Raw genomic sequence first — 15,995 nt, 5'->3', positions numbered from 1 at the left:
TAAATGTTTTTTATTATTATTTATCAACACGTCGCCTGTAGTGGCACTGCTGTCAAGGACAAAGTTCCCTCTGGGACAATAAAGTTTATCTTGAATCCAATCCACGGCAGGCTCACTAAATTCGCACTTACAGCGGAGTCTCAGAACACACGAAGCAAAACACGTCCTCTGATGTTTTTAAAAAATAACAATAATAATAATAATAATAATAACAACAATAATAATAAAATAATGAACCATAATAAAATAGTGGACTCACAGGTAGAAGAGCTGACTCATTATGCCCTGCTGTTGACCGGGAACCGCGGCGTTGGCGGGGCATCAGTTGTAGAGCTAACGCTAATGCTAACTTGGCATTCTGTCGAGATTTCGCCGCTTTCTCCTCCCGAAACAACCGGTCTTTCGTCTGATACCACGGATACCTGGATTCGCTGGAAGTATCGTTGTGTCCGCCAATAAGCCATGTTTATCTTGTAACGATCGTCACCATGAGTGCCTTAAACTATTATGTGCTGGTCAGTTACTGTCAGCTTTCTTTCAGCGGCAAGCGTAAATCTCGCGTGACGTGATGCCAGGTGAGCGAGATCTCGTTGGCTTATAAATGATATCACATTTTGGCCCTTTGGAACACACAGGTTCTGGTTTCTTTAAACACTATAAATAAATAACAAAATAATATAACTTGTAGTTTTTTCCTTTTTTTTTTTATTTTTTTACTGGTCTTTACTTTTTAGTTGGATTTACCACTTATGTCCTTTTAAATAATAATAAATATCTGATATTGGAAAATGAATTGCAAAACTAAAAATGTAAAACTGATAACTTTGAAAGTTTTTATGAACACATGCAGTACCTGCTCGACCCACCAGGGGGCTGCTGCTCAAACTGTAGGTATCACTGGAGTACAGAGTTCCCATTTTTAGTATAAATAAATTAACATTGGAAAATAACAATAACAATAGTTCACATTGTTTATCCCCAGGCTCACATTTAACAGATATTTGCCAAAGTGCATGTTTTAATTTGGTTTGATTATAGATTTAAAAAGCTGTTATCGCAGATTGTGCCAACATTAACAGGTTTTCATTTTCAAGCATTTTTTTTGTCCTTTTTCTTTCTTTGTTTTGGAGACATGTAAATATGTTTGTCAACCACTGAGATAATTAGTTCACTTATTAGTCAATTCAAACCACAGCTGATGAATAAATGTATTTTACACAAAATCGTCTTCAGCTTGTGGCCTTTGCGTGTGAGCCAGTTTCCATTTAAAAAGACCAGACCCCTCTGAGTCCCTGCCCATCCATCTTTGTTCTCACACAAGTGTGTGTGTGTGTGTGTGTGTGTGTGTGGATTTCAATGGGATTAATGTCCACATGACAACACTCGACTGGCTGCCCAGTGAGCCTTTCATTTGGCGTCTGTGCTCAGTCCAGTACTGAAAGCTCACAGTTTCCAGACTCCATTCCTTCACCCTGGATGTGTAAATGAAGCCTACACCAGACAGATACTTGTGATGGCGCAGGACGACACCAGCTGGACAGGAGAGGACTATTTTGAGGGGACACTGCAGACTCTGTGTTCAGACACAGCAGCACTGAGTCACGGGGACAAAGGATATGATGACATTTTGGAGCTTAATCCGTTTGACGGTCTGCCGTATTCTTCCCAGTTTTACAAACTGCTCAAGGAAAGAAAAGAGCTGCCAGCTTGGAAAGCAAAATGTGAATTCATGGACACTTTGGCCAAAAGACAGTTTGTGGTCGTCAGTGGCTCTGCGCAAACTGGGAGAAGTTCTCAAGTGAGTATACTGTGCATGTTTTTGACACTCGAGAGTTGGGAAAATACTGCACTTTTACTTCAAAGTACTCCATGTGTCACATTTGAAAACTCTTCTCACTCTTCATTCTGAAACAGATTCCACAGTGGTGCGCTGAATTCTGTCTGTCAGTCCAATTCCAGCACGGCATGGTGGTTTGTACCCAGATCCACACGCAGCAGGCTGTAGATCTGGCTTTAAGGGTGGCTGATGAAATGGATGTCAACATTGGACACGAGGTCGGCTACAGCGTCCCTTTGGAAACATGTTGCACTAACGACACAGTCCTCAGGTACGTCTGAGCCTGCACTTCCTACATTCGGACTGTAGGTGTTCTGTAACCTTCTTTGAACTGGAATTAACATCCGTCCTGACCGATCCGATCACGTCCAATGAGTTACAGCAGACATGAACATAATCCATCCTCAGCATGAATTAGAGATCAAAACTAATCAGCACTGCTACAATATTTGCACTAATCGCTGTATGGTACATTTTTCTAATGGTTATTAGAACTTAGAACTGTAATTCACTCGAAAAAATATAAAAACATTAAAATTGCAATTTTGTTCTTGGGAACAGTCATGACATCGGTGTGTATTTGAAAACAGGGCAGGGAAGCCAGATCAGATCTCATGTTGTCACACGAGATGTAACCAGGAAGCATTTTAATGTCATTTGTAACAGTCCTACTTCAAACTGTAAACACTTTAAATATTAACATCATCAAAAATAACACCAAAAAGTTACGCAGTGCAGCTTTAACCCTCACTCTTCAATTTAATTTACTACTATATAAAATATATTAAAGGTGCATTATGTAATAAATCTAAAGCAACTGGTCATAAAATCCTCCTAATATGTCACAGAGACTCAGGAATAATGTTCATATAACAAACTGAACTCACCAACAACAACAACAACAGTACAGCCAAAATATTTGCATTCAAAAAAAAATCTTTTGCAGACTGCAAATCATGTTTATGTTTTGAAATCATGTTTTGGCATGTGGCGCCACCTACCGGCCTCTACCAATCATTGCAGTCAGTAGAGTCTCAGCTGCCGAACAACCACAGGTTACCAGTTACGTCAGAAAACGAAACCTAAAAGACCTCGGTATTTTGAATTTGAATGTAGTAACCGTTTTTGACCACATTCTTACATATGGTGCCTTTAAATATTAACATCAGCGAAAATAACACCAAAAAGTTACGCAGTGCAGCTTTAACCCTCACTCTTCAGTTTAATTTACTACCCTAAAGTCATTAAGGACAAAAATGCCCACTTCCAGATTGATCAAAAGATTTACCCAAAAAAAGCAGAAAAAAATATATTAAAGGTGCATTATCTAATAAATCTAAAGCAACTGGTCATAAAATCCTCCTAATATGTCACAGATGCTCAGGAATAATGTTCATATAACAACAACAACAGTACAGACAAAATATTTGCATTAAAAAAAAAATCTTTTGCAGACTGCAAATCACGTTTATGTTTTGAAATCATGTTTTGGCATGTGGCGCCACCTACCGCTGTCTACCAATCATTGCAGTCAGTAGAGTCTCAGCTGCCGAGCAACCACGGGTTGCCAGTTACTTCTGAGCTACAATGGCGGAGAAAAACGAATTTGAGTGTAGCAACTGTGTTTGACCACATTCTTACATATGGTGCCTTTAAATCTTTACTATTTATTTGAAGCATTTTTTTTGAAAGTGGCCATTTTCTCCTCTAATGACTTAAGTATAGTTAATTATTTTCGCAGTGTTCTATTGATCTATTGGAATTGAATTAAATTTGAATTCCCAAAATTTGTCAAGAATACAAAAAATTACCCAAAATTAGGCCAGAGCAATCTTCCCCAAATGGACATTAATGAAGCCTGAGGCTTTAAGGCGGTCCACATGAGGACAGATGTCAATACTAAATCTGAACAGGGCCTTTCTCTCCTTTTGCCGGGTTACAACAATGTGTGGTTATCATCACACACGGCTTAAATCACCGTGCCTTTACTTCCTCTCAAGTGAACAAAAGGCCTGAGGGGACTCTTTTCAGAGGCTCCTCACAGCTGCCTGGCTCCCCGTGTACCCATATGTCACACTCCCTCGTGTGGGTCCCTCATCATTCAGCTGGGGGAAAAGTAACTCTGCACATTAAGAGGACGGAGGAAAGATAAACAGACAGCAGGATGGTGTGAAAGGACCCACTCCCCAGACTAATTATCAAAGTAAATTACACTAAATGGGGCCAAAGCTGAAGTGTAGACAAAGTGCCTTTCATTAAGATGCCATTCCGAGGCCAGACGAGTGAATCTTCTGAATATAGCGCTTTGCTGTTTAAGCCTAGGGGCTTCTAATTAAGTAAACACAATGATTTATATCTTTTCAAGTACCCCTTTAAACCAGTTTAGACACCAGTTTAATCCTGGGCTTAAACTGGGTTTTCACTCCTGAGTCAAATGACTGCCATTCATGCTGGGGGGTTTATGCACCGTTGCAACGCGCATTCATCTTCTGGCCAATAGGGTAGCTGTTAGCATTAACCCTTTATGGTACAACTCAACCATTTGGTCGACCACACTTTAAGTCACTATATCTCAAATTAAAAATGCATCAAGCTGAACTCACTAACAATTAACGTGACTTGTGCTGAATGTTGTACTTTATGAATCATGCAAACCAGGTTTATTATGAACAGACGTCTCAACCGTTTGGTAGAGGCCTGTATCTGAAATACTGTAGGGTCTAATTAAAAAAATAAATAACATATTGATTGTCGTTATTGTTATCATAAGTAAATAAAATAAAATAATAAAAAATGCAAAGAAATATTTTTTCCTTTTTCTTGGTGCGTACCTTAAAGGGTAATTCTTACTTTTCTGGCAGTTGCAGTGCTCAATACATTTATTTTCAATTTAATTTAATTTAATTTAATTTAACAGATCAATTCAAAGAGAGACCCAAGTAAAAGATTCTGAAAACATTATCACATACTTCATCTACCTTTAAAAAAAAATCATAGTGTAAACGAGGCTGTAGTCATTGCTACGTGCTAAGGACACCAATCTTTACTCACATAAGTGTACAATATCCTAAGAATATGTTTGATTTTTTTAGCATGTTGTTTACTGGCCTTTTCCAATTGAAAACAGACATTTATGTTGCTTTATAAACCACTCACTACCACACCAAAGAGAAAATCAGCGATTTTATATCATGACTCACTGAGCCACTGCAGCCTTAAAGGTGCATTATGTAATAAATCTAAAGAAACTGGCCATAAAATCCTCCTAATATGTCACAGAGACTCAGGAATAATATTCATATAACAAACTGAACTCACCAACAACAACAGTACAGGGGTTAGAACATGCTTCCTGGTGCAGGGGGTGCACACAGCACTGTCAGCTGTGTCCATACTTCGTTATACAACCACACAGGAAAAAAAAAACCTGTCTTTGGTGTCAGTATCATTTTATTATCCATGTCAGGTACTGCACAGATGACATGCTGCTCCGAGGGATGATGTCAGACCCTTTGCTTGAGCACTACGGCGTGATCGTGGTGGACCAGGCTCATCACAGGACCGTAGCCACCGACGTACTCCAGGGTCTGCTGAAGGACATCGCCCTACAGAGGCCAGAGCTCCGCGTGGTCCTCCTGACCTCCGCTGACCCCGGCCCCAAGCTGCTGGCTCACTTCACCAAGTCCGCGGTGGTGCCTATGATTCACCTCGACAGCCCCAGTGGAGGGGAGGTGGTGTACGGCAGCACAGGCGACGGCTACTTCTGCTCTGCTCTCCGTCTGGTGCTGGAAATCCACCAGTCTGAAGAGGAAGGAGACGTGGTTGTGTTTCTGGTGACGGCGCAGGTTCAAAAACACACACATACACACACACACACACCAGCACATGACAGATTTCAGCCTGCAGTGAATGTGACCTTTCTTCTCTATTTGCCCTCCACCAGGAGATAGATCTGGCCCACAACATCCTGTGTCATGAGAGGCACAGCTCAGGTCTTGAGCTGGGTGAGCTTCTGCCTGTCGCTGTGCATCCTGGTCAACCTGGGAATCTACCAGCTCAGGGGGAGGAGGAGGAGAAAGGCCGGACCCGCAGAGTTTTCCTCACATCCAGCCCAAACGAAGACTTCTTCTGGGCTTTTGGCTCAATACGCTTTGTGATTGACGCTGGGCTTGAAAAAAGATATGTAAGTCAGTCCTTCTTTGTTATAAAATTGATTGGGCTACCCAGAAACAAAACCAGAGCTTTAAAAATATGTTGCTGTCTAAGAAATCTAAGTGTAAATACTTGATATACGTGATGCCGTTACAGGTTTATAATCCCAGGATCAGAACTAACTCAGCCATCTTTCAGCCAATCAGCACGGGACAAGCTGAGAGTCGCAGACAGTTGACGGGTCCAACAGGTGAGAACTTTTTTAAACTGTTTAAAGTAAATTCACCGTTGCCGACATGTCAACATGATATATTTTTTTCGATTTTTTTTTGTCCTGCAGGGAAGTGTTTCCGTCTGTACCCGGCGGAGAGAAGCCTTCCTGCCGAGACACGACCACACATGGTGGAGTCTGACATCACGTCCACTGTGCTCTTCTTGAAGAGGATGGAGATCGCTGGGCTCGGTCGCTGCGACTTCATCGACAGGCCGGGTAGCTTTTTGACATTTTTACTCTAAATATTACATGTCCTCAGAGGTGGTTATTATATGAACGTTGGGCTCAGGCAGTCTGTTCCCTTTTGTTTCCACATGAGAACTTCTTTTTATTATTATTATTGTTGGAGAGCAGTGAGCTGTGTCTCATCTGAACTGACAGCTCCTGTTCTGTGAGAACTGACCTGCTTCTGTGGGCTTTTGTTCCTGCACATTTTATTCACTCGAGTCTCCCATTAGTTGATTGCTCAAGCTGGTATATGTGTGGGTGGAGAAAATAATTGATAGTATTAATGTTGGATTTGTATTCTATCCTCACTATCTCTTCTTCTTTTACAACAAACTTGATTTTTGCAAAGCGATGTGTTAACAGACTTATGCTGCTGTATTTCCTTGTGCAAACGAGGATGTTATAACACTAAAGGTCCAATGTCGCACAGGGACAGAAATTTGGATTACAGTTAAAACAGAAAATAACCCCTTAGAGATCTTGTCAGTGTGTATTTACATGAATGTCATGGTTCTTTGTTGAATAATAGTCAATCAAGCAAGCTTCTTGTTGCAGCCAGTGGAGTCGCTCCCTGGTGGCTATTTAATATGTTCTTCCTGTTTAGCTGTTTAGCTTCAAATCAGCAAAACGGAAAACTATGGCCATTTTCTATGCAGAATGTGGTCTAGAGCTGCAACTAACGATTATTTTCGGAATCGATTAATCTAAAATGTTAAAAAACGTTGATCAGTGTTTGTCAAACCTGGAAAGAAACTAAGAAAATATTCATATTTAAGAAGCTAAAACAATCAGAAATCTTGTTTTAATAATGAAAAAAGCTTCAAACCGATTATCGATTATCAAAATAGTTGTCGATTAATTTAGTAATCGATTAATAATCGATTCATCGAATAATCGTTTCAGCGCTAATGTGGTCTATAACTGGTAGATACTCATGGTTGTAATATTGGTATCACTATTGGACGAAAGTGGTGTTGAGCCACACTTACTGAAAAGGTTCCATTTTGTCAGATCCTGGCAGCCTGATGCAGGCTTTGGAGGACCTGGACTACCTTGCAGCTCTGGACAATGATGGCAACCTGTCCGAGGTGGGCATCATCATGTCCGAGTTCCCCTTGAAGCCCCAGTTGGCCAAGACTCTGCTGGCTTCGTGCGAGTTTGACTGCGTCAGCGAGGTGATCATCATAGCCGCCATGTTGACAGGTAACAAGAGTCGGCGACGACCTGCGCCGCAGAGACACGCGTCTGTCAAACAGTGCATTCTGAGCATCACATTTGGTTTTTTTTCCAGCACCTTCTTGCTTCACGGTTCCCTCAGTGAACCTGAAGCCAGATGTGAACCAGTGCCGCATGAAGTTCCAGCACCCAGAGGGAGACCACTTCACCCTCATCAATATCTACAAGGCCTTTAAACAGGCTCAGCAGGATCCATGTGAGATTATAGAGATTATCATCTTCAAACGCCTTTTTTGAAGTGTGGTTGTAGGACACACGGGAGGGAAATAGCCTGATAACAAAAGGCTCATCCAATAAGAATCTACACCAGCGATATCTTAAGAATCTATGTTTGCTGCTTAATCAACAGTAGACAGTTAGGGGAACGTCCTGAGAACTAAAAGAGAACGTTCTATAAAGGTTGTACGAAGGTTGCGACAAAGGCTTCTAATAATCTGCTCTCTGACTCCAGACTGTAACGTTAAGACGTGGTGTCAGGATTCCTGTCTGAGTCTCACCTCTCTGCTGATGGCGGACGCGTTTCACGCCGAGCTGACCGACACTCTGAGGAGGATCGAGCTGCCGCTTTCGTCGCCCGCCTTTGGTTCCCGAAGAAACACCGTCAACATTAGGAGAGCTTTGCTGGCAGGTTTCTTCATGCAGGTCAGATTATATAGGCGTTTCTGAATGACGTCACACAAAATGCACAAACAATAAAGCATTAAAAAAATACACATTTTATTTTAAAAATACATCTATCTATCTGTTTATCTATCTATCTATCTATCTATCTATCTATCTATCTATCTATCTATCTATCTATCTATCTATCTATCTATCTATCTATCTATCTATCTATCAGCTAGTTGTCTATCTATCTGCTGCATATGCAAGCTAGTTATCTATCTATCTATCTATCTATCTATCTATCTATCTATCTATCTATCTATCTATCTATCTATCTATCTATCTATCTGCTGCATATGCAAGCTAGTTATCTATCTATCTATCTATCTATCTATCTATCTATCTATCTATCTATCTATCTATCTATCTATCTATCTATCTATCTATCTATCTATCTATCTATCTATAGTATCTGCTAGCTAATTATCTATCTATCTATCTATCTATCTATCTATCTATCTATCTATCTATCTATCTATCTATCTATCTATCTATCTATCTATCTATCTATCTATCTATCTATCCATCCATCCTTCTGTGATTGGCTGTTTTATTGGACCTCAGGTGGCACGAGACGTGGACGGTTCGGGGAACTACGTCATCATGACCCATAAGCACGTGGCACAGATCTACGCTCTGTCAGGTTACGGAGCCAAGAGCCCGAAGCTGGGTCTGCCGGAGTGGGTGCTCTTCCACGAGCACTCCTTCTCTGAAGACAACTGCCTCTGCACCGTCACCCACATAACACCCCAGGAGTAAGTCTCCCAAGTGTTACTCTCATTTAACTGTATATAGAAATGGACTGAAGTAGTCATTTTCAAAAAAAAGTCTGTTCTAATGTTAGTTTGTGGGAATATGAGCATCTACTTCTCACATGATTCATGACGTCAGTAAACATTTTCCTAGGTAATTTATGAGAAAAATGGACATGGACTTTTAGTTTTCTCCTGAAGCCAAACAGGAAATTATAGTAGTTGAAAAGCTACTTAGAGGATGAAAAAGCTGTTTTAATTGAAGCCTATGGGAAATTTAACCTAATTCTCACTTGCTTTATCTGGTCTATGGAGCTTTAAAGACACAGTTTAACACATTTTTTTACTTTTAGCACAGAACATGGAACTGGAACATCAAAACTGCAGATATAAATTGCGATTTTTCCAATTTGCTTGTCCGTTTGTTTCTCTCCTACTAGGTTCATTCAAACGGCACCACAGTATTTCTTCTACAACCTTCCGTCCAGCGAGAGCAAAGACATCCTCCAGAACATTTTGAACCACGCGGCGTCTCATAAACGTGAAGAGACGCCTTCAACCTCCGGAGAGCAGCAGCAGCAGCAGCAGCAGCAGCAGCAGCAGCAGCAGCAGCAAGGCTACGATCGCTGTGTTATACAGTGACTGACAATTAACTCACTGTTCCCAGCAAAGGTGATGAAATATCTAGTATTAACAGTAACCAACAGTAAGGACTAATTGCACTATACTGTAGTGATTTCCAAAGACTGGGTCACGACCCATAAAGACATTATGCACTAATTTGCTCTTGGTCTCGATTTATATCCTCTAGTGTAAAGCACGCGAAACACTGCTTTAAAAGGTCACAATTTCTGTACGGTTGTATTATTTTTTTAAAGATTTCAGTCTGATATCATCTCAACTTTCTGTCAGGATACCATGTTTTCTTTCTCATTTAAATAAAGTTCCTATGATTCAATAAAATATGGAAATTATATAAGTGTAATTAATCTATGGCTCCAAATCCTGCTCGTCCCTTCAGCCTCTGTGCAGCGGTCAGTCACCCAGAGCACCCACTGTCCAGTCGGATTAAATGAGGTCCGTGCACGATGTGGGTGCCACTGTGGGATCTCCGTCTGCTCTTGCTGCAGTCCACTGACCATAGGGGTGATCCGGTTCACTGACACTGCTGCTGCATTCAGAACACCATGTTCCCTCTGCAGTGTCCACTCCAGCATGAATCTATTCCGGGGGGGGGGGGTGTGTGTGCCAGTGTTGGTACCACATCAACAAAAGATAAATCTGTAAAATACAGAGAGAGTTCAGCATTTCAAATTGTCAACATATAACGTTTTCTCAAGTGTCCGTTCCTGCGTCAGTCCATATTTGAACACAAAAAGTCAATTTACGCACATTTTTAATGTACTTACAGTTTATTTTCCATCGCATACGAGTATACCTTTAGCCTACCCAGAACAGGTGTGACTATCTTCAAGAAGCTCTTGAAGACCCAGCAAGGATCACAACTTGCCTGCAGCTCCATATTAGCTGATTAGTTGTCCCAATATTTCAGTGTGTGATCCTGAAAAAGATCTGGGTTACAAACCACCATGTCGTGCCGGAAACTGGACAGACTTCTGGACAGCTGTCTGCGACTGTGGCATCTGAGAAGAAGAGTGAGAAGAGCTTTCCAATGTGACACCTGGAATGTAAAAGTGCAGTATTTTCCCATTCAGTGTATACTTACAGCTCTTTCCTTTCCTTCAGCGGGTTGTAAAACCCGGAGACATCAGCAATCGTTTACACATCCAGGGGAAGGAACGGAGTCTGGGAACCGTGAGCTTCCAGTAAATGTGTTGGACTGAGCACGGACTGCTTCTTACAAGTGACGCCAAAGGAAAGGCTCACTAGGCAGACGGCCGACTGTTGTCATTAGGACGTTAAACCCATTGAAATCACACACACACACACACAAACACACTTGTGTGAGAACAACGATGGATGGGCAGGGACTCAGAGGGGTCTGTTCTTTTTAAATGGGAACTGGCTCTCACACGCAAAGGCCACAAAGCTGAACACAATTTAGTGTAAATTGCATTTATTCATCAGCTGTGGTTCCAATTTACTAATTAGTGAACTAATTATCTCCGTGGTTGACAAACATATTTACAAGTCTGCAAAAAAGGAAAGAAAAAAGAATATAATGTGGGCATAAAAGCTGTTAATGTTGGCACACACTGTGATAACAGCATATATTAGCAATATTTAAAAAGTGAGCCACTGTTGTTGTTATTCTTATTTTCAAATGTTCAAAAGTTTTGTTTTTATACATCTTTATGGACCTCTGTGAGCAGCAGCCCCCTGATGGGTCAAGCAGGTACTGCAGGTGGACCACAACCACAACTTTTTTAAAAATATATTTTTGTGTATTTAAGCTTCATATGTCACACATTCATGAGGATTGAACCTCATACGTAAAAATGTTTGTTATATTAACTTTCAGTTAGTCAATAAGGTGAAAAACAAGGTCAATTGATTACAAATGTGTGTTTCCTGCAAATATGCTGAACATTTAATGATCTTTTTTGAATTGGGAATATTTTTTCTATATATATTCTTCTAACGATTACCAGATTTTTAAATTATTATATAATTTTATGGATCGTTTTTATACAAGGCAACAAATGATTATGCAAATGAAATAGCAATCACCTTTAATTGGTCCTGGTGGTCCAGTGACACAATGTGAGAAGTATGAATCGCCGTCCTGCATTCAATTATTTTTACCAGCAGTTTTTGTAATAATATAAACTGTGTAGAGAATTTTTAGATATATTTTGTATTTAATTCACTAGACAATCTGATACTTGCCATTTGTAAATTAAATTACACATGTTTTAATTACACTGTAAAGTTAAATTGTTGATTTTTAGAGGCAGTTTGAGAACATTAAAGCAATTTAACAAGAAATAACTGTAGACTGGGTCACACGGGGTCTGCAGATTAGATTATTAACCATAGGTTAGCCTATAAAAGAGGGAAGTGCTTCATGTTCTGTAATGACCACTGTAGTTCAGCAGGTGGCAGTGTCGGGCTGCTGCTGCTGCTGCAGTCCGGCTCTGCATATAATGAAGCTCGAGAACAATGAGAATGAAAACAGAAGTTGTTTGTAAAACAGTCATAAAGGCAGTTTTATTTGGATCTGATCTCAATCAGTCAGTCAATCGAAATCTCTCCGTTTAAATGATCCGACGAACATTCGTCGTGTGGCCTACGAGTGACAGGGTCAAAGGTCAATTCCACCGCCTGTAGTGTAAATGAGGAACGGCCATGCAGCAGTTTGTATATTACTGTGCTTGTAAAAAAAAAAGGTCATAAGGAGGACGTACAATATTTACAATTTACAATGGGTACAAATGACAAAGCACTCACAAACAGTATTAAACAGAGCACGCAGTTACTCCAAAACAAGAACGCTCAGCCTTTTTTTTTCTTTTTTGTTGTTGTTGTCGAAACAGTTGAATCCCTTCATGTGTGACAGCAAACCAACAACAAACACACATCACGCGAGGACAGTGCCGAACTCAAAAGTGCAACGGCGAGAATGTCACGACGGCAAAGTGAAAGGAGAGAAGATAGAGATGGAGTTTGGAAGAAGGCTCTCGTCATCCAGCTTCAAAAAGACAAAAAAGTGAGCGAGTTGGAACATTTTTAAAAAACACAAACACTGAAGTCGACGCCGAGCTATTTGGCGTCGGCGTAACTCTCTGGCACACGACTGCTCGGGTCGAACCCGCGATGAGGCCCTGCAGCGTCTGCCAGCATCAGGAGAACCGCGTCCAACACACGCAACGAGCGGCGCGGTGTGTGTGTGTGTGTGTGTGTGCTTTTCCTGTTTGTACTTTACGGGCCAACGTGAACTTATAAGGGAATAAAGGAGAGGAGAGCCGATTTGATTGATCTCATAATAATAATAACGCTGGCGTCGCTGAAAGTCCAAGTATTTGAATCCAGCTTTTAGATGATGCATCTAGAAAACTATTAGCACGGCTAGAAAAGCACCCAAAACATGATTCATCTATCTGTAAATCTATCATGAACGTAAGTGAGTGAATGACCTGAACTCCATGTCCCTTTATTCTCATTTAAAAAATCCAAAAACCAAACATTCAAGCAACTCCACAGGTTATTATTTATATAAAAACATTATACATATCGGCATTTCACTTGAGAAAAACAACCAAAAAACGTATAAAAACCGTCAAAGAATGGAAAGTGACTGTGACACCATGTTCCCATTCTCTTCCAAACCTCACTCTTTGTGCACAAACTGGTGATACTGAAGTTAAATAGTTAAATAGATAAATAGTTCATTGGTACCTGAGCGAGGAGAAGAAAGCACCTTTTAAGAGGCGTCGGCGACGTGTGTCACCGTTAGCCGTCCTCCTTTTTCATCAGAAACTCTGCCCGACGCTTGGAAAATGTCCCACAGACGCTGACAGAGTCTTTAGTGCAAATCGAGAGAGTCTCCATCTGTAACGTTGGGTAATCTACGCGTCCATGACGTCCAAGACTTCAGCAGTCCTCTTGAGTCTTTGGTGGTCTGTAGGGCAACACCGGCACAGGTCTGAAAATGTAAACACAAGCATGAATAAATTATGTCATTGCAGGAAGTTAAAGGTGCCATATGTAAGAATGTGGCCAAGAATGGTTACTACGTTCAAGTTCAAAATACTTTTAGTAGTAAATGCTTTTAGGTTTTGTTTTCCGACGTAACTGGCAACCCGTGGTTGTTTGGCAGTTTGATTTCAAAACATAAACATGATTTGCAGACTGCAAAATATTTTTTTTAATGCAAATATTTTGGCTGTACTGTTGTTGTTGGTGAGTTCAGTTTGTCATATGAACATTATTCCTGAGTCTCTGTGACATATTAGGAGGATTTTATGGCCAGTTGCTTTAAATGTATTACATAATGCACCTTTAAGTTCTAAGTCAAGTGCAAAATTAGGTCTTAAAGGTAACGTTCAGATTCAGGAGCATGAGACATAATGAGTATTTGATCGGACAATAACTTAAAGTAGACATATTATACCCTATTTCTCCAAGGTAACCTAGTTCCCTGGTGTCCTTATGAACATGTCTGTGACATGCTTTGGTCAAAACACCTTAAGGATTAAGCACCATAGCAGTTCAATCACTCTGCCAAAACAGCCCTGTTCAGAACGCTCTGTTTTGAGTGCCCGTCTCTTTAAATGCAAATGAGATACAGGAAACTACGTCAGCGTCACTGAGGCTCCGGCAGCTAACAGCAGTTAGTATTCGGGTTAGCCATCATTTGCCGACTCTAGCCGGCACATTGCCGTCATATATAACATGTAAATCCTCTGAGGCTGGAAGTTTGTGTAGAACTCTGTGCTGCACTGTGCAGCCAAGAATAGAACACTTTGCCGACATCTGCTCTTCCGGATACTGTTGCCCTCGTCTGCACTCTCGTGTTTTTTAGGGACAACGCCGAACTCCACAAGACAATTCCAGGAATGTGTGATTGTGACGTAGCAATGAGTGCGGAAGTCAACATTGCGTGTTTTATCTCCTGTAGGCGGACCACAAAACACTTTGCCTACTCATAGTCAAAAAAAGTTGATTTTGCATAATATGTCTCCTTTAAGATCACGACCACAACAATCATCTCAGACACCAGGACTCACTAATGTTAAGCTGATGTTTCCTGTTTGCACTGACCTGCTGGGTAAAGGGATTTTGGGTGGAAGCCTGGGCACAGTGGGGATGGGGACGGGGAGCGGGATGTGAACCCTCCCTGCTGCTGCGGTGCCGTGACCCGGCCGAGAGATCCTCCCAAGTGGGTCTGCAGGCAGAGGCTTCTGGGGTGGACTGGGCTTGTCAAAGTCCTGTACGGAGAACAGGAAACAGACTCAAGAGTCAGTACAATCCAACCAGTTAGTTAGCTCACTTTAACTTGGAAAACCCTACACTACTGTTCAAAAGTTTGGGGCCACTTAGAAATGTCCTAATTTTTGAAGGAAAATCAAATTTTTTTTTTTCAATTAATATGAAATTAAATGAATCAGAGATATAATCTAGACATTATTAATATGGTAAATGACTATTCCAGCTGCAAACATCTGGTTTTTAATGGAATACATAGGTGTATAGAGGCCCATTTCCAGTGTTTGCTAATGGCGTTAGCAAACACTTTTAAAGGAAAACACAAAAAAATTGTATAGGTGAGCCCAAACTTTTGAACGGCTCCAACCTCTCTTTAAATATGGATTAGCTGAGCAGACGCTACCGGGAGACACGAGCAGCCACGTTTCACTAGAGGGCACTGTTGTGTTATCAGCAACTCCTTTGTGTTCCCACAGCTCATATAAGTTAACCCCCCCCCCCCACCAGTATCACCAGCACCATCTCCCCCGGTGTCTGTGGCAGCGTCTGAGAGAGTGCACAGGGTTATCTGAACGTGGTGCCACCGTGAGTTACCGATCTACAGTGAACGAGGCGAGGCGGTGATAATCATCTGCTACCATCGCACCCACGTCCACGTTCACACTGGCCACACCACAGAGCAATAGTATATGGATGAACTGAAGCAGAATATAGACTAAAAATAAATCCACCAAAAGTAAAATAAAAATAATATCAGATATCACTTAACAAGGATAAGAATATTAATACTTATGTTCCTTGGGCCAGACAGCCTTAAAGGAAGGTTGTCGGTTCAAATACTTGGAAGGGACACAGGCTGGGGTGTCCAATCCTCAATCCCCCACAGCAGACCCTTACTACTATAAGTGAGGTGATAAAAAAATAAAACTGATAAAATCCACTTTTTGTTGAACATTTATTC

At 41.0% G+C, this 15,995-nt stretch overlaps 2 protein-coding genes across 2 annotated transcripts in view; one reads left to right on the top strand and one right to left on the bottom strand.

Annotated features, from left to right (window-relative positions):
• Positions 1-1,513: 1,513 nt before the first annotated feature.
• Positions 1,514-9,787, top strand: dhx32b (DEAH (Asp-Glu-Ala-His) box polypeptide 32b; the record flags this gene model as incomplete). The annotated part of the gene is made up of 11 exons (XM_083897424.1): positions 1,514-1,798; positions 1,915-2,108; positions 5,304-5,682; positions 5,781-6,020; positions 6,146-6,239; positions 6,330-6,479; positions 7,503-7,694; positions 7,783-7,923; positions 8,179-8,369; positions 8,958-9,148; positions 9,586-9,787. The coding sequence occupies 11 exons, from the start codon at positions 1,514-1,516 to the stop codon at positions 9,785-9,787; spliced, it is 2,259 nt and encodes a 752-aa protein (XP_083753550.1).
• Positions 9,788-13,699: 3,912 nt separating this feature from the next.
• adam12b (ADAM metallopeptidase domain 12b) overlaps positions 13,700-15,995 on the bottom strand; it is a gene marked incomplete at both ends in the record, with an annotated part of 95,745 nt that continues 93,449 nt past the window's right edge. Inside the window, 2 exons of the mRNA XM_083897423.1 lie at positions 13,700-13,751; positions 14,870-15,036. Of these exons, the coding sequence (XP_083753549.1) occupies positions 13,700-13,751; positions 14,870-15,036 (219 nt within the window). The remainder of the gene's footprint in view (positions 13,752-14,869; positions 15,037-15,995) is intronic.

The sequence above is a fragment of the Microchirus variegatus genome (assembly GCF_963457635.1).
Source record: "Microchirus variegatus genome assembly, chromosome: 11".
In the NCBI taxonomy this organism is placed as follows: Eukaryota; Metazoa; Chordata; class Actinopteri; order Pleuronectiformes; family Soleidae; genus Microchirus; species Microchirus variegatus.
The sequence above is the reverse complement of the archived record's forward strand: the minus strand, read 5'-3'. Positions and strand labels throughout refer to the sequence as shown.